This window comes from Chelonoidis abingdonii, chromosome 15 (genome assembly GCF_003597395.2).
Source record: "Chelonoidis abingdonii isolate Lonesome George chromosome 15, CheloAbing_2.0, whole genome shotgun sequence".
Lineage (NCBI taxonomy): Eukaryota > Metazoa > Chordata > Testudines > Testudinidae > Chelonoidis > Chelonoidis abingdonii.
In genome coordinates, this window is record NC_133783.1 from 39655302 (window position 1) to 39679743 (window position 24442).

A 24442-nucleotide genomic window follows, 5' to 3' on the forward strand; every position below is an offset into this window, starting at 1 on the left:
TGTGCCAGGATCTGGCCCTAAGGGTTCCTTTAGTCTCCAAATTCATTTGGAAAAAGAAATGCTATAAACCTGTGAAATGCCTAAAGTGACAGCTCTGATCAAATAGTGATTTTCGCAGAATTACCAGTTGGCTCTTATTGCCTAAAGGATTTCCACATGAACTGAAAACATTTGCTAAATGACATAATAAGCTAATGATGGCTTAATTTTTGCATACATAGAGAGTGTCTGAGAGGGTAACAGCTGGTGTTTGTCAAATTAGGTTTCCTTCTTAGGATTTTTACTACTCATTTTCTTGTTTATTTAACATACTTAAACGTGATTGAGCTCTAAAGGTCTTCCCCTAAGCTTGTTATATGTTAAAGGTAAATGTTACATAGTACGGGATACATTCTTCTCTTCTGGCCCAGTGGAACTCCCATTTAAATCAGGTGGCTGTCTGTGGATAGAGTGCTTACAGTGGCAGGGCTTCTATGTATATGCAACTTGGTATCATTGATGGCAATTACATGCCTATAATTACAGGAGAATAGTCCTATAGATATAGGTAATATTAAAAAAAATACAAATGGTTCGATTGCAAAATCAAAAGTCAGGAAATGCTGGAATGTAGAGCCCATGCAGGATTCTGTTCCTAGTTCTGAGGTAATGTGACCTAGTAGTTACAGATATCACCTAAGTACAAAGATTTAACACATTCATCCTAAAAAGTAGCATAGTGAAGTGGACGAGACTTGCCATTTTAGATACCTGGGTTCTATGCACAGAAGGGACCTCATGCTACCTCTTGGTTACTTTATTTGTAAAATGGGTATATGACACTTGTCTACCTTTATAAGATATAACTTGTTCAGTTATAAGGACAGTAAAGTATACAGAACTAACATCGTTCAGTGAAACTAGAATTCTTGGTCTCTTCATGGTTCAGTGCACCTTCTCCTAGGCTAAAGATGGGATAAGTACCAACAGCTGCTACTATTGTGCCCTCCTGCCTCCCCATCCAGAGCTCTTCATGTGATTGTGATAACTATACAGATAAATTACAATATACATGATGTTTTTAAATCATGCACAAATCAACATTTCTTTATGTCAGAACCTATATCTGAAAGCATGAAAACATTATTATTATTATTATTTATTATTAAATGTACTATACAGGGACATTTATAACACAAAAAGCAGTCTATGGCACAAAAGCTATGAGTTAAGGGTAGAGGGGTGGTCTGGTGGTTAAGGTGCTCCCCAGGGACTTGGGAAGTCTGTGTTCAGTTACTGGCTCAACCATACACATACTGTGACCTGGGGTGAGTCAGCGTGTGAAGCAACTTTATGCTGTGTAAAATGACACTTACCGCTCCAGTGTATTAACATAGAATTCTGATGCATCTTGATGTCCTATGAAATTAAGTTGGATGGCTGGATGTGCAGCCAGTAGAAGACTAAGCTACTAATATTGCAATAATAATAAAGGCATTTTGGTGTTTTTTATATTATAATATAGGAAGATTGAAAAATGCTATTATTTATAGAGTGTGTGTCTTAACTTGCCAACAAATATTTGTTTCAAATGTAAAATAAAACATGTTTTACTTAACTCTTCCATAGGTGGTTGCCAGAATAGTCTTAAACAAGTGGGCAGTCATCAGACGATTGCATTAGCTGCTGCAGCAGCAGCAGCAGCTGCTGCCATGGTGTCCGTAGATTCAGAAGCACCTCAGGGACCATCACCTACAAGTATCCAACCTTGCCATGTGCTCACTCTGTCACCTGTCAAAATACCAGTATTGACTTCACCTTTTCCAGGTAAGAGATTTTCTTTGATACCATGTAGCTGCTTTTATTCAATCTGAATCATACAGAGACTGTGCACTGTGTGACTTTTTTTTGTCACAAATGTTTTTTGTTAAATGATTGTTGAGTAGGAATTGAATTTAACAGATTGTGATATATGTGGGTTTCTGTATTTTAATCCTGAGGGAAAAAACAATTATTAGTATTTATTGTAGTGTTAGATTGAGGTGTCATGTTTAAAAGATCCATGCATTTATAAAGCCACTACTTTGATTCAGCTTGATTCAAATGTGCAAATAAGAGGAAATTCAGAGGTGAGCTTGAAACTCAAATGTTAACCAATTCTATGTAGTTATGTAATTCTTATGGATTATAAAAATATGGACACAAAATCTCAATTAAATTTTATCCTGTACCACTGTATTTACTTCAATGAGAAAGCACTGTAAATCTGTGCCAGGTTAGGTGGCCCTCCATATTGTAATCACCTTCTGTTGGAAGGCATCTGTTAGACATACAGTAGGAGCTGATTAAGAATAACGTAGTGCTAGTTTTTGTTGAGTTAATCATTTATACTCTGTGACTCAAGAACCTCTGGATGCCAACTGGCAGAAAGCACTGGGGTATATCTGAATACAGAGAAACACCGAATTCACCAAAACAATGTCATATAAGATCTCTAGTGGAAGCCTGTGTCACACTGGTCATTAAAACTCTTGTGAGATGTATGTATGGAGAATGTGTATATATACTAAAAATTATGTTCTCTAGGTCTGTAGTTAAAAACAAGTTATTTGAGAAAAATCTAAACACGGGGGAGTCATACTTTTCCTATACTGAAAAAAAAAATCACATCATGCCAGATGTATCCGTTTAGAGAAAAGGCTTCTTGAATTGAAATACTGAAGTATTCTAAGAAGCAGAAGTCGCCATAAGAAATGTACTTTTGATTTACAGTTGCACTAACATGCTCTGCATGAATTGCCATAGACATGATAGAATATTATCAAACCAAGGAGCTATCGCATTTAGATAACTGGCTCAGCTTTGCAATGATAAACATATCAGGCTAGGACAATTGTTGCTTTCCTTACAAATGAAAGGCTGATAGGATATCAAATATCAAGCTTTGAGTGTCTGAGCAATAATCCCATTATCAATCTTTCACACTAAACTACTTTTTTATGGGTATTTTCTCCTGTGGAGTATATAGTTGCTTCTTGAAGGCAGACAAGCTTGAAAGTATGTGCTTGAACATGCTAAATAGATTTGAGATTTCACCTGAACATTAATCAGTCAGCCCATACATTTGATGCTGTTCACTTTGCAAAGACTATCAATATGCTTATGTAAAACACGGTAGAAAGGATTTAATGGAATAGGCTAACAGTGAGATGGGGATGAAGGTGTCCATCCTAGACAACCTTACTCAGTATAAGCCAAATGGAAGGACCGCTGTTGACTTCCAGGGACTCTGGATCAAAGTCTAAGTTGGGGTTGGCAACCTTTCAGAAGTGATGTGCTGAGTCTTCATTTATTCACTCCAATTTAAAGTTTTGAGTGCCAGTAATACATTTTAATGTTTTTAGAAGGTCTCTTTCTATAAGTCTATAATATATAACTAAACTATTGTTGTATGTAAAGTAAATAAAGTTTTAAAAATGTTTAAGAAGCTTCATTTAAAATTAAATGAAAATTTAGAGCCCCCCGGACCGGTGGCCAGGATCCAGGCAGTGTAAGTGCCACTGAAAATCAGCTTGCGTGCCACCTTTGGCAAACATGCCATAGGTTGCCTACCCCTGATCTAAGGTTTTTGTGCTATTATTTTTATGCTTGTTCCCATTGCCTTAATAAGGGACATGTATATTTCAAATTGTATATGGCATTCTGTGACTGAGTTCACAGAAATGCAAACAAGTTTATATAGAAAATTATAGAAAGATTCCTATAAATGCTAATGCAATGAACACCTGTTTAAAAGCCTAACTTACCATGTAAATATTAATGGAGTGAGCGGAATTCACTTCTCATTACATCAGTTATATCCTCTGCAGATGCTGCGTATTTTTAGTCTTAACCTAGTACACACAACTCTTGTAAAATGACTACTCATGATCTCTTCTATTGAAATACACAGTGGATGAGATATTGAAGTTAAATTAAAGTTCTTTCCCTTGCAGGAAAAAAATGGTCAATTGGTCAAAAGTAGCCCTTTGCTGTCAAGAACAAAATTACATTTCTATTTCTCCACAGAAGTTAATGACTGGAAAAGCATCAAGGAAAAATAATCTAATATACAGAAAATCCCCTGTGTAGGACATACTTTAGGATGCTGTCTGCCTTTCAGTTAAAAACATCAGTGCATTGACATTTATTAAGGATGACTTATTGTTCTCAAAAAAAACCAAATCTTTAAAAGAACATAATTTGTGTACCCTGGGGGCAATTGCATTTTTCTTGTCTCATGTATGATTTATAAAGTAAGCTGGTAATTGATGATCTTTCCATGTTCTCCTTGTATAAAGTTTATGTAAGGCAATGTCAAAATAATTTGCATGAAAAGTTTGAAAAAAGCAGAATATGTTATATCTGTCTTCAAGCTATCAGCCTTAACATTATCTTGTTAAAACTAATCTCTATAATCAGTTATACTGGACAGCGCTATTACAGTAGCGTGATGAGTACACTACTCACACTGGCCCTGAGAGAGTTGAATTAACTCAGGCAGGCCCAATCAGTCAATTATGCTGCAAATGCTGGGAAATTTAGGCTGTGTAGAGGCTTGACTTCATTGGGAGCAGTCTTAGACCAAGGCTAAAGCCTTTTACATATACCACCAATAAGGGTTTATACAAGTCCCCTGCCTGTGACCTCCCTGTGTTTCCCAAATGTCTTGACCCTGGAACTGCAAGTATAAGACCCTTTGATAGAGAGATATACACCCTATCCATCAGAGGCAGCAATAGCAACATGTGAGGTTTTGTTACTGCTGGTCATTGTTAGTTCCTCCTCCATAATGATGTCACTAAGGGGACATGGCAAGAGAGGACATACTCTGTGTATGGCAACAGTCTGTTGTAATTACACCCATCCACTGTGCCCCATATGATTCTAAGTCAACTTGGTCTGGGCAGAGTCTAGTCATCTTTCTTGGTCTGGATCTCTAGGACACACTAGCAGGCTCAGACCTCTTGTCTGAGCCCTTCCTTGTGACATGGGGCTAAGCAGTCCAGCTGTCCCAGACCCTGGTACGAATACTTTAGATCTCCCAAGTCTCCTACTTGCTTCCATGTGCTCCTTCAGAGTTTTTTGTCTCACTGTGGGAACTCTGGCTTCTAGTTTAACTCCTTTTGGGGACAACATGACAGGAAAACAAGTAACACAGGCTGAGCAAAGGAAGTTCTTAACCACAATGTCTGTACTCTTAAGAGTTACACTTGACAGTTATAGAACTTTGCAAAATAACAAAAAAGTATTGAGATATCAGACCAGGAGAGGGTGTTTTGCGCCTTCTGTGAGTGTGAGGTATGTCTATATTTCAGGCAATCCTTTCTTCTTCTCTCCTGCATGTGCCACTTACACATAGTCATGGTTGGCTTGCCCTGCAGAGAATGGCACTACTTCTTAAGTACAGCCTTTGTCTCTTTTTGTCATATGCTCAGGCTGAGAAGGTGGAGACCCACCAGTCATGTTGATGCCCCTGTATAGAAAAAGCTTTATTTGGGGGAGGGGGGCAGGAGCCGTTGAGATACAATCAAAGTTGATGGGTCTGTGTTGCTCAGTGATGTCTCCTCTATGATGCTCCTTCAGTGAGGTATCAAGCATTGTTATTGGGCAGGGCTCCTTCTGGAATAAATCAAAGTGATTTGCCTTTGGCACATGTTGAGCACATAATACCAAATGGAGGCCCTAATTCAAAATTAGGTTTACAGTTTGACAGACAAACTCCCTCTAGCACAGGATGGTTACTATGGGGATGATAAATTTGGCTGATTGGACCTAAGAAATTGGAGAATGTACTTATTTGGAGGTGGAGTCTGGTTAAAGTTTACCCTTCGTTTGTTTTTGGGGGGTGGGGCACTTATCTGGGTCACTTAAAGATTAGTAAATTCTTTCCCTCCTATGCATGCAGGAACCTTAGTTGTGACAGGCATAAATTCTTCTGATCTGAAGTAAACATTTCTTTGGAGCAGCAGGTTCATGCTAGTCAAGAAGGGTGAATGGTCATGGTAAGCAAAGAGCAGGTATGTGAATAAGAGCTCCACTAAACTGACCATGGTGGTGATGCTTCAGACAGAGACGAAATATGTTGGTAAGGGTGGCTAGAGCCCAGCATAGTTCTTTTCCGTAGAGGGGGTGGAATTCAGGGGGAAACTTGTGCATTCCAGAAACTGGCATTGACCTGAAATGAGTTATATCAATATCTATAAAAATAGCAGCTCAACAAATGCTACTTTGCTGCCATTCTCTTAAGGCCAGCAACTGCAACCAAGAATAATTTAGATAGAAACAAGTGGCAATGAGCCAGCAAGAACCACTGTAATGCAACAATAAAATGAATAGGCTTGGCTAATCCAAAAGAGCAAAGATTCCAGTTCTGATCATCAGTACTGATGTGGTTGTGTATTATTGGGGAGCACAACACAAGCTTTCTATCCCTTAAGGTGAATATAAATCCACTGCAGCCTGCAAGCACCCTGGCACATCCAGCCCCACTTAACATAATTATGAATACTGATTCTTATCTGTTAATTCTGCTGGACCTAAGTTTTAAAATGTTACTACTTATGCAGTGTAATTCCTAGTGTGTGTGTGTGTGTGTGTGTATCACTTATGATTTTGAATGCTTTAAAGTAGGACTGTCGATTAATCACAGTTAACTCACGCAATTAACTCAAAAAAATTAATCACGATTAATCACACTGTTAAATAGACTACAAATTGAAATTAAATATTGTTTGTTTTCTACATTTTCAAATAAATTTATTTCAATTACAAAACAGAATACAAAGTGTACAGTGCTCTTTTTATTACCATATTTGCACTGTAAAAATAAAAGAAATAGTATTTTTCAATTCACCTCATACTATAGTGCAATCTCTGTCATGAAAGTGCAACTTACAAATGTATTTTTGTTACATAACTGCACTCAAAAACAAAACAATGTAAAACTTTAGAGCCTACAAGTCCAGTCAGTCCTACTTCTTGTTAGCCAATCGCAAAGAGAAACAAGTTTGTTTACATTTATGGGAGATAATGCTGCCCACTTGTTAATTACAATGTCACCTGAAAGTGAGAACAGGCGTTTGCATGCCACTTTCATAGCCGATGTTGCAAGGTATTTACGTGACAGATATGCAAACATTCATATGCACCTTCATGCTTTGGGCACCATTCCAAAGGACATGCTTCCATGCTGACGACGCTTGTTAAAAATTCTAGTGTGTTATTAAATTTATGACTGAACTCCCTGGGAGAGACTTGTATGTATCCTGCAGTTCTACTTGCATTCTGCCATATATTTCATATTATATCTCTCTTGGATGAGGACCCAGTACATGTTTGTTTTAACACTTTCACTGTAAATTTGACACAATGCAGAGAAGATACCCATGAAAAATTTCTAAAGATAGCTACAGCACTTGACCCAAGGTTTAAGAATCTGAAGTGTCTTCCAAAATCTGAAAGGGATGAGGTATGGAGCAACACTCTGATGTGGAAACTACAGAACTCAAACCACCAAAAAAGAAAATCAACCTTCTCCTGGTGGCATCTATCATAAGCATCTTTCCCAAATCTGGACCTTAGCGTCCAAAATCTGGGTGCTTGTGTGAAACTCCCCCAAGCTTATTACCAGCTTGGATCTGATCTCGCTGCCACCAGCCAGGAATTTTCAGGGCCTTACTCCCTCTCTGGTCTCCCAAAACCTTCTCTGGGGGACCCCAAGACTCAGAAGCCCTGAGTCTCACACCAAAGGGAAAACAACCTCCTCCCCTTGTCTCCTCTTTATCTCATCCCCAGCTCCCCCTTCCTGGGTTATCCTGGGTGATACTGACTTAAACTCTTGAATGCAAAACACGAGGGGCAATTTACCTTCCCCCCTCCTTCTTCCCGAGGCTATGCATTTCACTAGTCAAGCTAACACAAAAGATTTTTCCCCCCTCCCTTTGTTCCCTTAGCCTTACCAGAGAAAACTTCAAACAGGTTTTAAAAAGAAAGCTTTATTAAAGAAGAAAGAAAAAGACATAAAAAAATCTTCTGTATCAGGTGAACATTAACAGTTCAATTGCTTAAAAGAAAAATTGAATAAACAGCCTTATTCAAAAAGAGATACATTTTGAACATTCCAGTCACACACACATATGTAAATACAAAACAAACATATAAAAGCCTATTGTTTTGCTACCTTATGTACTTACAACTTGGAACTCCAAGATGAGAAGGCTTACAGATTAGAAAAATCTCTCTCTCATCGCAGCTGAGGCCAGACAAAGAAAAAGAACCAAAAAAATTCCTCCCCTGAGCTTATGACAAAATCCGGTTTCTGATTGAGTCCTCTGGTCAGGTGTTTGGTTCCCTTTGTTAACCCTTTACAGGTAAAAGAAACATTAACCCTTAGCTATCTATTTATGACAGCATCTGACTCAGATGATGAAAATGAACATGCTTCGGTTCACACTGCTTTGGATTATTATTGAGCAGACCCCATCATCAGCATGGACACCTCCTCTGGAATGGTGGTTGAAGCATCAAGGGACATATGAATCTTTTGCTCATCTGGCATGTAAATATCTTGCGACACCGGCTACAGCAGTGCCATCCAAATGCCTGTTCTCACTTTCAGGTGACATTGTAATTAAGAAGCAGGCAGCATTATCTTCTGCAAATGTAAACAAACTTGTCTGTCTGAGTGATTGGCTAAAAAGAAGTAGGACTGACTGGATTTGTAGGCTCTAAAGTTTTACATTGTTTTATTTTTGAATGCGGGGGAGGAAGATATTTTGTTTTTTTACATAATGCTACATTTGCAAGTTCAACTTTCAGATAAAGAGACTACATTACACTACTTGTTTTAGGTGAATTGAAAAATGTTATTTCTTTTGTTTTTTACAGTACAAATATTTATAATAAAAATAAAGTGAGCACTGTACACTTTGTATTCTGTGTTGTAATTTAAATTAATATATTTGAAAATGTAGAAAACACCAAAAATATTTAAATAAATGGTATTCTATTATTTTTTAATAGCACGATTAAAAAAATAATCACTTGACAGTCCTAATTTAATTGTCTCCAGTGTGTGAAATGATATTTCTAAACAAACATCCATAAAAAAGTCTACTAGTGTCATGTTTCTGAGCTGTGTTAATACCTATTTAATTGGAGTAAGGTTGAGAAAAATGTAATCTTCTCACTGTTTTGTAGCTACATACAAAGAACAGCCTTCCCTTAAACAAGAGAGTTGAGAAATTTCAGTCACAGCTTCATTATTTTGTTATTTTTTAAAGACAAAAATAATCTTAGAAAGTGATGCATTTATTAGGTCTATTGAGATTAACACCAATGGTTTGACACTCTTCTCAATTACTGGTTATACATGAATGCAGTTCCATTGACATCTGTGGAGTTACTCCTGATATAACCTCCTGTGAGAAAGTGGAGAATCTGAACCAGAATGTGAAGGGGTGGGCAGAGATTTGGAATAAATACCTTCCTTTGGAATTCCTTCTTTTTTAATTGTTTTTTTATTTTTTAAATATTTAATTTGATTATTTTGACAGTGTACATGTAGAACTTAAATGCAATTTTTTCTTGTTTGGGTAGGTAATATACAAAGGTAGGACTAATTTTTTCCCTTAATTCCCTAAATTCCATATAGTTTAAAAAGTGGCTGAGCTGTGTACAGAAATTAATATGATAGTTTCCTTTCAAAGTCCAATCCATAAGATCCTAAAACACTGAGGCCCTGATCCTGCATCATTCAGATCAGAGTTTTGCCATTGACTTGAATGATTGTATGATCAGGCCCATAAGCAGTGAGTAGAATGTTGGTGAGGCAGAAAAATTTGTGATCCTAAGGGTTTTTATAGGTTCAGAGAGGTACTACTAGTTGCAGACCAAGTGATTACAGGTGGAAAGCCCTGTCCTTGCACCACTTGTTGGCTCATCAAAACACCAACACTGATAGAGATACTCTTCAGGACTGATCTCGCTTCCAATCAAACTTATTGCAAAATTCTATTCCTTTCCTCTATCTTGTCCAAAGCACCAAGGATTGAACTGGAGAACTCCAAAGCTAGTTGGATCTGAAATAGACTTGGATCCTTTGTGTATTGGGCACAGAAGGGAATATGTAGCACACACTTACCAGTGGGCTACAGAAAGACCACCAGAAGTTTTGACATCTTAGTGGAGTAGTTTCTGCTTTGCTAATTTGGTCACAGATTTTTACTTTAGTTAATATTTGAATGTACAGTATAAGCTGCTGATATTATTTTTATCTGATATTGCATTATAATTTAGTTTTAAATCTTATTGACTGAATGTCAATAAAAGACCTTCAGTGGAATACTTTAGAAATAAAAAAAAAATGATGATAAATCAGGCTCATGTACATATTTCAGATAAATATTTAACCTTTGTTTTTGTTTTTAACATCAATGCCAGCCTTTCAGGTTTGTCTTTACATTTATTGGGTCAGTCTTTTTGTTGGTTTTTTTTAATATTCCATTCTTATTGTGTGGGGAAAGTGCTTATTCAAATTTTTTGCTGACTAAAATTAAAACAGCTATTTTGTTTTCTATTGGGGATTACATTGAAATGAGGTTGCTCGTTGAAAGCTTCTGTTTTCTAGGCTGTACCAATGTCATTTATATTATATACCAAAATGTGTTGGACCAAATTCTCACTCCAACTCCAGGAGCACTGAGGTGCCGTGGCAGCTGAAAAGCCAATTACCTGGTCTTCTGCCAGTTCCTCTTGTCTAAGATGATCCCTGGCTGATGGAGAGCTAGGTTAGACACTCTCTCCTGGCCCCTGGAACACCAGCAGATTTCTTGGGGAAACAGGCTGAATTGGGGATGTGTCTCCACTCTGGCTATCTCCATTTATCAGAACAACCAGTAGAGGATGTGGGAAACCATGTGTAAAGGAGAGTAGTCTTTGAGTTGCTACAATTACTGGGGGAACCAGGTTGGTCCCTGACTGGTTATAGAATCCATAGGCTACAAAAGGTAGTTTAAAACCAGTTACCCTGCATCACCTGGTCCAGTACTGAGTGCACCTCACTCAAATCAGATAATATGAATGACAGTCTTTAAAATTAAGAAAAGATATTTGATATAAACAATGAGATTATTTTACAGGTTCCAAGTCTCAAGATTATATAATTACAAATTGGTCTCCATAGGTTTTAGACAGTTAAGTCTTCATAGTTCAGAGAATTCTTTCCCAGGTGTGTGGCTGGTGCGTCTTGCCCATATGCTCAGGGTCTAACTGATTGCCATATTTGGGAAAGGGGAAGAAATTTTCCTCTGTGTCAGATTGGCAGAGACACTAGTTTTTTTTCCCCTTCCTCTGCAGCACGGGGCATGGGTCACTTGTAAGTTTAAACTAGTGTAAACAGTGGATTCTCTGTCACTTGATGTCTTTAAATCATGATTTGATGACTTCAGTAACTCAGCCAGAGGTTATAAGTCTACAGGAGTTGGTGTGTGAGGTTCTGTGAACTGCAATGTGCAGGTAATTAGACTAGATGATCATGATGGTCCCTTCTGACCTTAGAGAGTCTGTGAGGGTAAACATAAAGCATGCCTAAAACTGAATGTTATTCCTGTGATAGAACCAAAATGATAGTTATATTTTGGTTAGTCCCTAAAGATTCATGGATCCAGCTGGACTCTGGAAGATTCTGGAAAAGATATAAAAGACAGATTGAACTCAGTGGCCTAGAGGGGAGATCTAGCAACTGACTGCTCAAATCAAGTCCATTCTTATCCACACTTCACAGATTGACAGCCCTGACCATGGCCTAGCTGTGAAAAGAAATCATAAAAGAGAGAGGCTAGTCTCTTGAGCAGGAAAGCACTGTCTTTGAAGTGTGTGTGTGTGTGTGTGTGTGTGTGTGTACTAGAGAGCGCTATACAGCCAAAGAAGAAGAAATACTTTGATTTCACAAGAAATGTGATAAAGAATAACTGACTGAAACTGTTCAGTCATGAACTGTCTTTATTCTGGCTATCGCATATGAAGCAGTCCCTTTATTTAAGAGGTATAGGTAGAGAAAATCTGTCACATTCAATCTTAGATCATTGCTAATGGGTAACAAAGCCTTCACATATTGATAGGTAGGTCTATCCAAGGCCACAAGTGGTAGTCACAAGCTGTTACCAATGAATGGCTTTTCATTAGGCAATAATAATATGAATTGGTGGCATTAATCCATTTTCTGTGGACAAATGTCAACATCAGAAAAAGCAGAAATACAACTGACATTCTTAGAGAGCCAAGAACTGAATGCACATTGATAATGACCCCCCCTTTTGACTGTCTCTTGATGTGATCCTTTCAAGATAGGGATGCAGCCAGTGCAACTCTGACAAATCTTTTGTACTGTGTGCCAAGAAATTACAATAGGTGGTGAGCATCACATTGTGCCCAAAGTCAGTGAGACTTCTGCCGTTGACTTTTGGAGGGCAACATTTCAATTCTAGGCTTGTTTTATAGTTTTCTGCACTTCACATGCTGGTCTCATATAATTTCTTAGTTAATTCCTGATGCCAAAGCAATTAATTTGATGAAGTTAATGGTTATAAAAGTTATTGATAGGTGTGTGGGGAACTGAAGGTCATCAATAAAGCTATGGCTAGGGGTTTTTTTGTCCTTTTTCATAAAAACAAAATAATTTGGTAATATTCTACATTCCATGTGAGTGCCCTAACACTAAGATAAAAGTTATAAGGTGGGTCAAAGACTGGGGCATGGGCACTTGTGCCTTGTGGTTAGAGCAGGTGTTTTGCCTAGTGGCTCGACATAGGCTTCAGTAGGCAGGAGTTGGATCCCACGGTCAGAAGCCAGGTGTCAGAGCCAAGGTTCACAGCCAGAGTCAGAGCCAAGTGTCATAACAAGGTCATCTGAAATGAGCCAAGGCAGGAGTAGGGCTGGGAACAACCAGGCACAAGACCTATCACAGCCATGGGCAAGTGCTTGGAGCAGCTGCTGAATTGCTGCTGGGCTTAAGAGGTGCTCTGCTGACTTGTCAAATCAATCAGGCTGTGTAGCCAATCAGGCAGCCCTCAGTAGGTTTCCCAGAGACCGGCTGTACTGCAGGCCTTGATTCCTGACAGGTGGGAGGTGGTACCACCACAACCTCCTCTGGCCATTTGGTGAATGGCACCTAGTCCCCATGTGAACCTAGCCCCAAACATTTTTTTGGACAAAACTATTAAATTAATTCAGGTCAAATTTGTGAATAGTTTCGGATCGATCAAAACTGCATTTTTATTGAATAAAGTATTAATCCAAATCAACATTTTACTTCAGGAAGTTCATTGATTAAAGGGAATAGTCATATAATAGTTGATATTTTCCAGTGTGGAACTGAGGTCTCCATCTTGGTTTTCCAGATAATTCCCCCATAACTCAACCAGCTTTGTCTTAAGGTTCTTGCTATATAACGACTCAAGACCCATAATGTAGAGATCTTCTTCGTATTTATTTGCATGTGGCGACTTGATGAATTGTAGTATATTTTCTAGCTTTTGTAACTTAAGAATCCATGTAGAAAATATTACCAACAATTTCCCGGTTGTAGCTTAATATGACTAGATCACTTTTGTTTCCAGTATTGTCCATGAAAGGAGTTTATTTGTATGTTTAACAAATGAAATATTCTAGCTTTCCATTGTTCAAAAATAATTTTAAGGCCAATTTTCTTTTAATGAGATTTGATTATGTTTAACTCATCCTTCTTCAAACTTGATGTTCTACATATAGTTCATATTATGCAAAAAAAAAATCAAGTCACTTATCAATTACAAGCTTGATAGTTGTGGATAACCTTGTTCTTTCTGAACAAAGAACAACATGATGCCTTCCATACATTGTACGAAGCAACAAAACATATGATCTTGACTTAGATGTTGTACATCAGCCATACCAGATATTTGATTCAACGTCTTCTGAAAGTGGTCAGAAGTTTTGATAAATAAAACTCTTGAAATGATTAAATTCACCTTCAGTATATCGTCAAGCATTGCTAAACTTACTTTGGCACACATGCATAATGAAATTAAATGAAATTCCACTAATCATGACCAACTTCTTAGGTAAGGTATTGAATTAAACCTACATTGTAGCACCATACTAGAAGCTTCACCTGTGGCAGTGAATACAGTGCACTAATACAGTGCTCAAGGTGTTAATATCTGCTTCTGAAAATGCCTGAGCCATGGCAAAGACAGTATATCTACTTAACAGTTGTTTCTGGCAATTTCAACAATTTGAATGCAAGAAAAATTAAATAGTTTCTTGCTACATACCTTGCAGTAACCCCCAACTACACTCCCAGCTAAACACATCAAAACATATGGAAAATTAGTATACAAAGTATCAACGCAGTAAAGAATTAGACTTAATATAATTCCCCTCTGAAATTGGGAAACAAATCTATGCAATACAGCTTTGATGGAGGAATAGCAACAAGATTATTTTGAATTATCAACAAGTTTTGCAGTCATATTCTGATTTTAGACCTCTTGTAGTTCACTTGCCAAAGGTTCCTTTCATTATTCTCTCATAAGTGAACAAAGATTCTTATGATTTAGTTGAGAGTAACAGTGAATGTTTTGGAAACCACACATTTGGACAGGCACAAAGAAAAACCCAGTAGCTGGCTTCTTTGTTGTTGAGCTTATGTAGACATTTTTTGTGATTTAACAGTAACTTTGTGACTTAAGATGTTCAGAAGACTGCAAATGATGATGGATGAAGAGAAAGAAAGGTCTTGCGGGCAAATGAACTGGAAAGGTGCTCACAGGCAAAGCAGGGTGGAAACAAATCTAGAGTAAATGGTGTGTTTGACTGACCCTTATCATCTTTGTTTGAGGCAGAATTCACTCATTTCCAGCAATAACAGGAAGTGTGGGCATTGGAGACATTTGATGTGAAGTATCAAAAAGTATGGGTTGGAGGATGGTGGAAGAGAAATGCAATAATAATCCACACAGCAGCATGCTTACATGGCTGTAGGTTGGAGGTAAGATCCAAATGACTTCACAGGTCTCAGAGGAAGTGAAAAAAGTTCCAGAAATTACATTATATTTCATTGTTTCAGTTGACCAATTTCCCTTTCTTAAATATTTATTTATTTATTTATTTATCTATTTACATACACTTTTATGCTGGGCCTTTGGGGTGGACAAAGGGGTTCTACAATCCCGGTAGCTGTGTCCACCTGACGCCCTTAGGTTCAGGACAACCATGCCTAGTGGCAACAGTCAATACAGCTGCCATCTCTCACAGGGCTATAAGGCTAATAGCCAGTGGGGGATGGGCCACCACCTAGAGGCGTGGTGGCCAAGGTTAGGAGACCCAGGCCCTCCATACTTCACCAGGTCCCATCCCAGGGCCGTGTAAGCAGTGAGAATACAGCCACTGGGTCAGCAGGGATCCAGCTAAAACACACTAAGTTCCTTGTCCTGCAACTAGAACAATGGCTAGGCCTCTTGGGCAACTTCCTACCCTGTCCTCCAGCAGTATAGTCTATGGGTCTCCAGGGTCTTTGGTTTGTGGAACTTTTTACGGTTCCAGGGTCTCCTGGGTGTACACAGGTAGCTGGGTATCCATCCAGTCTCAGGGGGCTTGGCCTTCACAATCTGGGTCTCCACCAATTTCCCACCAGGGAGCCTGAACCATGCATCCTCTTGCTTTGGTGGTGAACTGGGCTACTCCCTTTTAAATTGCTGCTCCAGTTGGAGCATGCCGATCAGTGGTGAGGGGGCATGGCTTCCTCTACCCAGAGTACAGGTTTAACCCCTTCATTTCCAGTTCAGGGTAAGTACACCTCATCACAGGATCCATGTGCTAAACTCAGCACACATGTTATTGATATGCCTCTAGAGATACAATACATTATAGTAAGGAAAATCACACTCTAGCAGCTGTGCTTTATCTACTCTATGGTTAAAGAGAGGAATTCATTCTCGAGTGCTGTCAAGACAGCATCCTTCAAGAGTGCTATATTAACTTAAAAATTAAAACTTAAAATTGTGATAAACTTCTGGAGTTTATACAACTCTGGAATTTAATTTAGATTTGAGGACTTTAGGACTCCTGGAATTAGAAATTACTGACTTTGTTTATTGAATGAAGATCAAGTAAGGCAAGTGAAAAAATTATCCTTTTACAAATAATTATGGTGTCTATTTTCACACTTTCTCTTACAGTTTTCTAATCGTTAAAGTGAAAAAGGTAAAATATGAGTTGGTAGTTGTGGACTCAGTATTGTAAATTAGCAGTGAGTACAAATATTAAAAAAGACACCATCTGCCATATAAACCATTTGCCACCTGTTCTCTTGCTTTCAGAATTACTTAATGGTTTAAATTTAATGTTTTAGCCTTTCACAGAACAGCTGGGATGTGACTAAGTATTTTTCCTATCAATAACTTAACAACCAAGCACATTACATGTAAAAACACCTCTTAATGCCAGGAGTTTGCTACATGGCCTTTCATGTGTCTGTCAACTTACCTCATTAGCAAATTTTGCTGCTAGTAAGTGTAAGTTTTTTTTTAACAATTATCCAAACATTTTTGGATGGCATTTTTTTTAGAAGGGATATTTCCTTCTCTGTGATAAACAAAACCGATGACCAATTCAAAATTGTCATAATACTTATTGCAGTATCAAAGGAATTGTTACAGTAACAAAGGAATTACCCATGCAATCCTACAACTAAAATTCCTCACATAGGACCAGATTAATTCATTCTTACTCACTCTACCTACTCAATGTGAGTAAGGCTGGATTAATCTGGCCCAAGATAAACATCTTTGGGGGGTTATAATAGAGGAATGAAGTTAGACAGCTTAGACAAATTTAAACAAAATGTCAGCTTGGACTACATCCTATGATTTCAATAAGTCTTGTGGGCACTCATCATCTTGCAAGTTGGAAGATGCATCCCCCACAGCCCACAGAAGCGAGATCCCTGCAGGGTTTACAGAATTGAGCTAGCAGGCTCACTCTAAAAATAGCAGTGTAGACAGCGCTTTGACGTTGTGGCTTGGGCTCTGAAGCCGAGAGAGAGGAGTGGGCTTCAGCACTGTCTACACTGCTATTTTTAGAGTGCTAGTGCAAGCCCCACAAACCTGAGTCTATCGAGCCAGGCTTCGAGGCTCGCTTCTGTGGGCTGTGTAAATGAGATCCTGTCTTCATCGAAGTTAATGGCAAAACCTGAGAGGCCCTAATAAATTTTGTTTTGATTACTTCTGTTATCATTTGCTTGAGTTTATTGGTGCTATTATACTATTACAAATTTTGTGCGTCTCCTATAAATTATTATATCACAAAATAATACAAGGTGCAATGCCACAAAACCATCTTCTCTGATACATTGTTAAGTAGAAGTTAAAAATTGATTATTGATATGTAGAAGTTCTAGAGCTGTTTAGTATTCCCTGAAATACAAGTTTTTCATTTACTTCAATGGACTTTGGACTGGACCCTAGTTTAAAGGAGAAATACAGGATTTAGCACAGAGAAATGATTATAAAAGCTTTGTGGGGAAAAAATGAGAATACCCAGGTATCTTAAATTGTTTTTCACAGTCTTCATGTTGTTCCATGGAACTGCTCATTGTTACGAATTCAAAGTATCCAGACTTCCCCAATACTGCACTTTGCATTAATAGATATCTTTGAGAGAGGACATTAACAGAAATGGAAAACAATCACTACATTTCCTGGGTCCTACTTATCAGAAATATTATTCACACACTCTGTAAAAATTAGTCTACAAATACATTTATTAATAGCATGTAGTGGGGCGGCTCACACTCCCACAGAACAGGAGTTAAAAGCAGCCCTGGAGAGGGCTGCAGCTGGGAAGAGGAGTGAGAGCAGCCAAGCTAGGCTCATTGGGGAAGCAGCCACAGCCATGGTCAGCTCAATTAGGGCCCAGCTGGCCCTGATAAGAGGGTTGGGGGCCAGAAGCTGGAGGAATCTCTCTAGAAGTGGAGAGAGAAGGACCTGGCTGCCTGGGGGCTCAGGGTACCAGGAGTAGAGTAGCGCTGTGGAGGTCCAGCTTGGCAAATCCCCAGCCTGAGGGTCTTCCTAAAGGCCCAAGCATGTACTGGGGTTGCAGAGGTGCAGCCCAGGGTAGGCAGAGGCAGCTGGTCTGACCCCCTTGTCAAAGATAAGTGGCTTTTACAGACTGCAGTTTGCCTCAGTGAGAGGGGGCTTGATGATGACTGGCAGTAGCCACTGAGGCAAGGTGGGTGTAGATGGTTGGGGGTTCCCCTGGGAGGGGAAACTCAGAGGAAAGGGATACTGCTTTGGGCAGAAGGTAAAGGGCACCTGGGGCCGGGAGAGACACGGGGCCAGCGGCAGGTGAGCCACTGGCCAGCAGAGGGCTCTCCATGTGCTGGAGAGCTAATTCCTGAGATGACCAGCAGGAGGTACCGCACTGGTGACTCTTCACTTCACTACAAGTGTAAATGCAATAAATACTGAGTGCCTACATTATGGAATTTGGGCATGTTAGATTGTATCTTTATATTTTGTAGAGCCAGGTGACTACTGATTTTATTGTTTTTCCCTCATTCACATTATTAAGACAGTTGACTTTGTTGTGGTCTCTTTTTTGTGTTCACTCTATGAAACTATCTTAGCAAATGAATTTACTGGAAACTGAATTGCAAATGAATATTGAATAACACTTTTGAATAATTGTAATTGCTTATTTGATCTTCCACAATAGAAACATGATTCTATGACAATCCTTTCAGGAAGGAGAAATTTATCATGTGACCTATGTGTGTAACAATAAAACAGCTTGAATATTGATTAGTCACTACAAGCTTTCTTTTGTAAAGGATCTAAAGAGCAAGAATTATTCACAAATTATATTATTCAAAATTATTTAAAAAATAAACTCATGAAAACTTGGATAAACGAGAGAATCAGCAGATCAATTATTCACTCCAAAATTATTTGCCCCTCTTTAATGTTGTGTAATGGAGCAAACAAATTAACGTCTATAGTTATTAAAGTGATGTTTTTCTCCTCAAACTAATCTTGAGCATAGATATACATCTGAAAAGTAATTTTGTCTTTGGATTGCTTTCCTAGTTGAGATAAAGCCACTATCAAATGTCAATTTTCTCCTATTGTTGATGAGCAAACACCCATTGCAATCTGTGAATGTTCTGCTTCTCTAAATAAGTCTGTAGAAATTGGATGATCTGTCTTAAGGTGCTTTTTACTCTTAAAATAAAAAGCATCTATTTTTTTTATTCGGTTTTAGTTGTTTTTCCTAAAGATCTTCTTCTGAAATTACTGATAACATCTTTCATAATTAAAGATGATTGCAAGGGTAAATGTACCTTAGAAAAGAGAAATGGACATTTTTGATCTCCCTGAATTAACTAAGGCAAAGGATTTCCATACCATAATTCTTTCCCAAAAGTTAGTGCATATGTTGATCTGACACTGCTCTAAGAATGACCAGATTCCAGCTGGCTTTATGGTTGGTGATTCAACTAGTTTATCCATAGAACTTGGATTTTTATGTCCAATTTGAGTATAGTGGGATGGAATGGATCTAGGAAAATATCTCACTGATACTGTTTTTGTCATTGGGATGGTGGATGCCCCAGTAAGAAGGAAAAAAAAAATCTGTCTTCCTAATTCTTGAACCTTTTCAGCAAGGTTAGAACTTCTCAAATGTGGTGAAAATACAACTGCTACTTGCAGAGATTGTGTATAACTCTGAAATACATTTCATCTCTGAAAATTCAGTGACCAGGCTGACTTCCTCTACTACAAATTCCTTCTTTCCTCCTTCATTTCTGCCATCTTCTTAGCTAAACAACTCTACTTCACCAAAATAATTAAATATTATGTTCTCAATCTCAGCTGACTTTTTGATTCACTTCTGAAACTCTTCTCTCCTCTGTTTCTGCTGATTTTCCCAATTTCTTCTAAGAGAATTGACAAAATAAAATGTGACCTTCTCCCTCTGCTCAGGTTGTCTGCTTACCCTTATCCTCTTGCAACTCTATCCTCTTTCTCCCCATCAGAGATGCAGAGATTTCTCATCTATTCTTCTCCTTCAACCCCTCCACTTGCCCTAGTGCCCCATCCTATTTCATGTCTTGATGTCTCTTGTGCCCACTCACAACCCCCCCCCTTTATTCTTTTCCTTAACCTCTCATTCTCCTCTGGTTCCATCCCTTCACAACACAAACACACTTTAGTCTCTCTCATCATAACAAGCACACAAACAAAATGAGAAGAAAACACCACTGTTGACTCCACTTACATCTCAAACTATTCTCTCTCAACCCCCTTCTCCCTTTCATTTATAAGCTCACTGAATGCACTATCTGCCAGTACTCCACTCTGACCTTTTTTGACCTGCCAGCCAACTTTGACACCATCAATCATGCTCTTTGTCTTGAAAACTTGTCCTTTCAAGACTTTCTTGATTGATTCTTCCCTCTCCTGGTTCTCCTCCTACCTCTCTAACTGCTTATTGAGCTTGTCCTTCAGAGGATCATCTTCTTTCCTGCTCCAACTTTCTGTGGAAAGGACTGTCCTGTGTCTCCTTCACTTCTCCTTCTATACCTTCTCCAAGTAACCTTATCCACAAATATGAATTCAACTCTCATTTCATCCTGGTGACTCAAAGATCTACCTTTGACTCCACACCTGGTTTCTTCTGTCCAAATTAAAATCTCTGCTTGTCTCTCTCTGATATATTCTTGTGAATGTCTAGTAGTTAGCTCAATATGGGTAAAATGAAGCTCCTAATATTCCCCCTTAAAAAATGACCTATCCTTGCTACCTTCTCTTTTGATAGCATGCTATTTTGACTGTCACTCAAGCCGATAACCTGAGCATCATCTCTGAGGACTCTCTAGGTCCTCACATCCAGGCTATAATCTAAATCTTGCGGATTTCTTTCTACACAACATTGCTAAGACACAGACTATGCACAGTGCTAAAACTCTCGTCTGACCTCTCACCTCATATCCTGATTTACTATGGTTTTTTCTTGCCTTGACAAATACAATCTTGCCTCATATCCATTCAGAAAGCTGCTGCAAAGATAGTTTTCCACGTCGTTGCTATTGCATGTTATGAATGGCAGCAACACACAACTATCCACAGTACATTTGAAAAGAGAAAATGGTCATGTGCAAGGTGGAGGAAGAAAAGATAATTACAACATATAGTACCCTTCATAAACTTTTAAAGATTATTCCAAGTGAAGGCTGCCCTTATCAGCATGTACCCTTGAAGTGAAGCCTAACAGAAATAGCAGATGAACCAGGTCACGGTAAAAAAAATCAGTGAAAATTCCATCACAGAAAGGAAGTTATGTGGGTTTCATGACATAGTCTTTTCTTTTCTTCAGTTTAGGTTTTGACATACATAATACTGATGATACAGTGTCCAAAAGGCAATGTACTTGCCTTGTTGTTGAGGTATGGATTTTCTAATTCTTTAATGCAGTCTGTGAGCATAGATGACTACTTTTTGTCCATGACCATTAGATGGTATTGCAACATGTCGTTATAAACAGTTTTAACAGCATGTCAGAGTACAAAGTGTTTTGGGGTTTGGGTTTTATTTTTAATTTGAGGATTTTTTACTTTTATGCTTTTTTCTTATGTATAGTCACCATGTAGCTCAGGATTCATAAAATGAGGTGGTGTTTAATTCCCAAACATTAGGGCTATTTGTTCATTCTTCACAGATTAAACACCTGTTCCTGCTCTTGTTGAAGTCAGTAGCAAAACTCATTAACTTCAGTGGTTACAGATTAAGCTATAACAAGCCAGTAAGAGAAGAAATGCTTGTGGTCCACTGTCCTTTGTGCTCTCTGTTGATCAAAACATTGAACTCTAAACATGAAAATACTATGGCCATAACTGAAATCCATGTATCAGCAAGCAGTAAACATTACAGATGTTCCCCTAGGTAAAGTACAACAAATGAACTGTGAAATAGCTGACTATCCATATGTTATGGTAGTTGTAAACTATAGGATTTTTGGAAGTAAGATTTTCAAATGCCAAAGGAAACTAAACACCAACAAAATTGAATAATCTATAAAAATAACATACTATTAAAGAATCACTTTCTATTAGATGCTGTGTAGACTCACCAGAAAGGTATATCACTCCAGTTAGGGATTTATATATTTGACTTGAGACACATCATCTGAACATAAATTAGGTACCTTGAATAAGTCAATAAGATTTTGAAAAGTAAGGTTAGGCACCCCCTGAGCCATCCTTTTGTTCTGCTCAGCAAGTCTCATTGTCTCAAGTTGGGGGCAGCCAAAAGGGAAATGTGTTTGCAATAGTACAGTAAATATAGCATGAGTAGAGCCTGCCTCTCATTTTTATTTTATTATTATTCTTTATTTATTATTCAAAGTATTTATTTTCTCTTTGCTAATGATACCATAAATAAGAGATCAAATTGCAATTTTCCTATAAAATTTGTCAAAGATTTTTCTGAAACATCATGTTTAGTGATAAAATGTGAGAGTGGTTTCTTAGCATTTACAAAATATATTTTGATGTGTTTGTAAAGATTAATCTTCTGATAAATATAGAGCCTGTTAAAATAGTGCTGTTTTTTACATAAACTAAATTGTCTTGATTAGTAAGTCAGTGTTTCTTCTTATAGGCTGTGTAGAATAATTTTGAGAGTGGCTGGTGTATTATTGACAGTCAAGTTACACCACACATTTTATATAGAGGACAAGAGATGTGGGGGCGAGGGAAGGGAAGGTGGTAGGGGGAGACGGAGACAAAAAGGAAGGTTTTAGAAACATAGGTGTGATCCCGTATGACAATTCCTAAAGTTTATCTTGTCCAGTGGCCAGTATCAGATGCTTCGGAGGCATCAGAGCCCTCCAGTGGGCAGATGTGGGTTAATTTGGCTCCTCACATTAGGTTCTTGCTGACATTTAATAGTTAGAGATTGGTGTAAACGATGAAGTTTGATATCCCTTACAAATTTCTTCTTATAATTCATTATAACAGCATGTTATATATACTTGTTATGCTCGTAATTGTCCAATCCCTTTTTGAATTTTGCTAATTTTTGGTCTCAATTACTTCCTGTGGCCATGAGTGCCACAGTCAAATTCTACATTGCATTAAAAAAAGTATTTGCCTTTATCAATTTTAAATTTGCAACCTTTTCATTCATGGAATTTCCCCTTGTCCTTGTGTTATGAGAACAGAAACTCCTGATCTACCCTCTCTATATAATTACTTATTTTATATTTTTTTATCATATCTCCTCTTATTTATCTCCTTCCTAAGCACAATTTCAGTCTGTTCAATCTTGCTTCATATGAGTCTTTCAATGCCTTTAATCATTTTTGCACTGTGCTCTCTAATTCTGCAATATTCAGTGTGTGTATGTCCTCTTTTGCAGGTAGGTCTGCAGCAGGGAGGGGAACTTATTTTCATTTAGAAGAGCAGGGTGAAGAAAATATGCAATAACAGATATAAGATATTGAAAACTCTTAAGTATTGGTTAATGAAACCTATGGGGATGAGTAAATTGCTCCCAATGTACTGAACCAAACCCAATGTCTTTTGTGTGTTTTGTTTGTATTAGTCACAGCTTTTTTGTTCTGGATACCACAGAATAGAAGACAAGACACCATGTGTAAAAGTCTATCTCCTACTGATGTCTATGTTAACACTCCCATACTTTAACATATTTCCAGCAGTGAGCCCACTAGCCTTTCCTATATGAGGCTTAAGGACATGGGGAAAAAGTGGGGTTTCTCCCCACTGTAACAAACATAAAAAGCCTCAAGCTCCTTTATGGGGATCCTTATCCTAATCATAACTCCAATACCAGTTTATCAGGGAAAAAGACTTCATATTGAAGGATTGCCTGCACTAGATCCCTCACAAGTTGCAACAACATGAACACATTATGACCTAGCCTACCCACTGGGTTCCTGGGCTACTGAGAAGAAGGTGGTAGTGGTGAAAGCCCCCTTACCCAGGCCAATTTGGCAGTGAGTGGGAAATTTCTTCCCAGCCCCCGAAAGGTGACTAAAATGGTTTCCTCAGCAAGGCCCCAAACGCCACTCCTACTCTAATCCTAAATGTGGGAGGGAGCTGTTGCTCACAGGTGTAGAATGGTACCCTGGGAAGGAAAAAGGGTTTTTAGGCCCTCCTCTTGGGTATAAATAACTAGTAGTCTTCCACTGTACACTTCAGTGCAGCCAATCAGCTACAGAATGCTCCCTCCCCTCAAGGCCACCAGAAGGCTGAGAACCCATGGGTGGGGAATGGGGAATCCTTAAAAGACCCTAGGTTTTCCCTTTTCCTGCTGGCCCAAATGAATCTCTCACTCTTACCCACACACACACCCCTACCCCT

General features: G+C 38.4%; 1 protein-coding gene across 1 annotated transcript in view; it reads left to right on the plus strand.

The window, feature by feature from the left end:
* TCERG1L (transcription elongation regulator 1 like) overlaps positions 1-24442 on the plus strand; it is a 229091-nt gene that overhangs the window by 21179 nt on the left and 183470 nt on the right. Inside the window, exon 4 of the mRNA XM_032766137.2 lies at positions 1609-1806. Coding sequence (XP_032622028.1) covers positions 1609-1806 — 198 coding nt within the window. The remainder of the gene's footprint in view (positions 1-1608; positions 1807-24442) is intronic.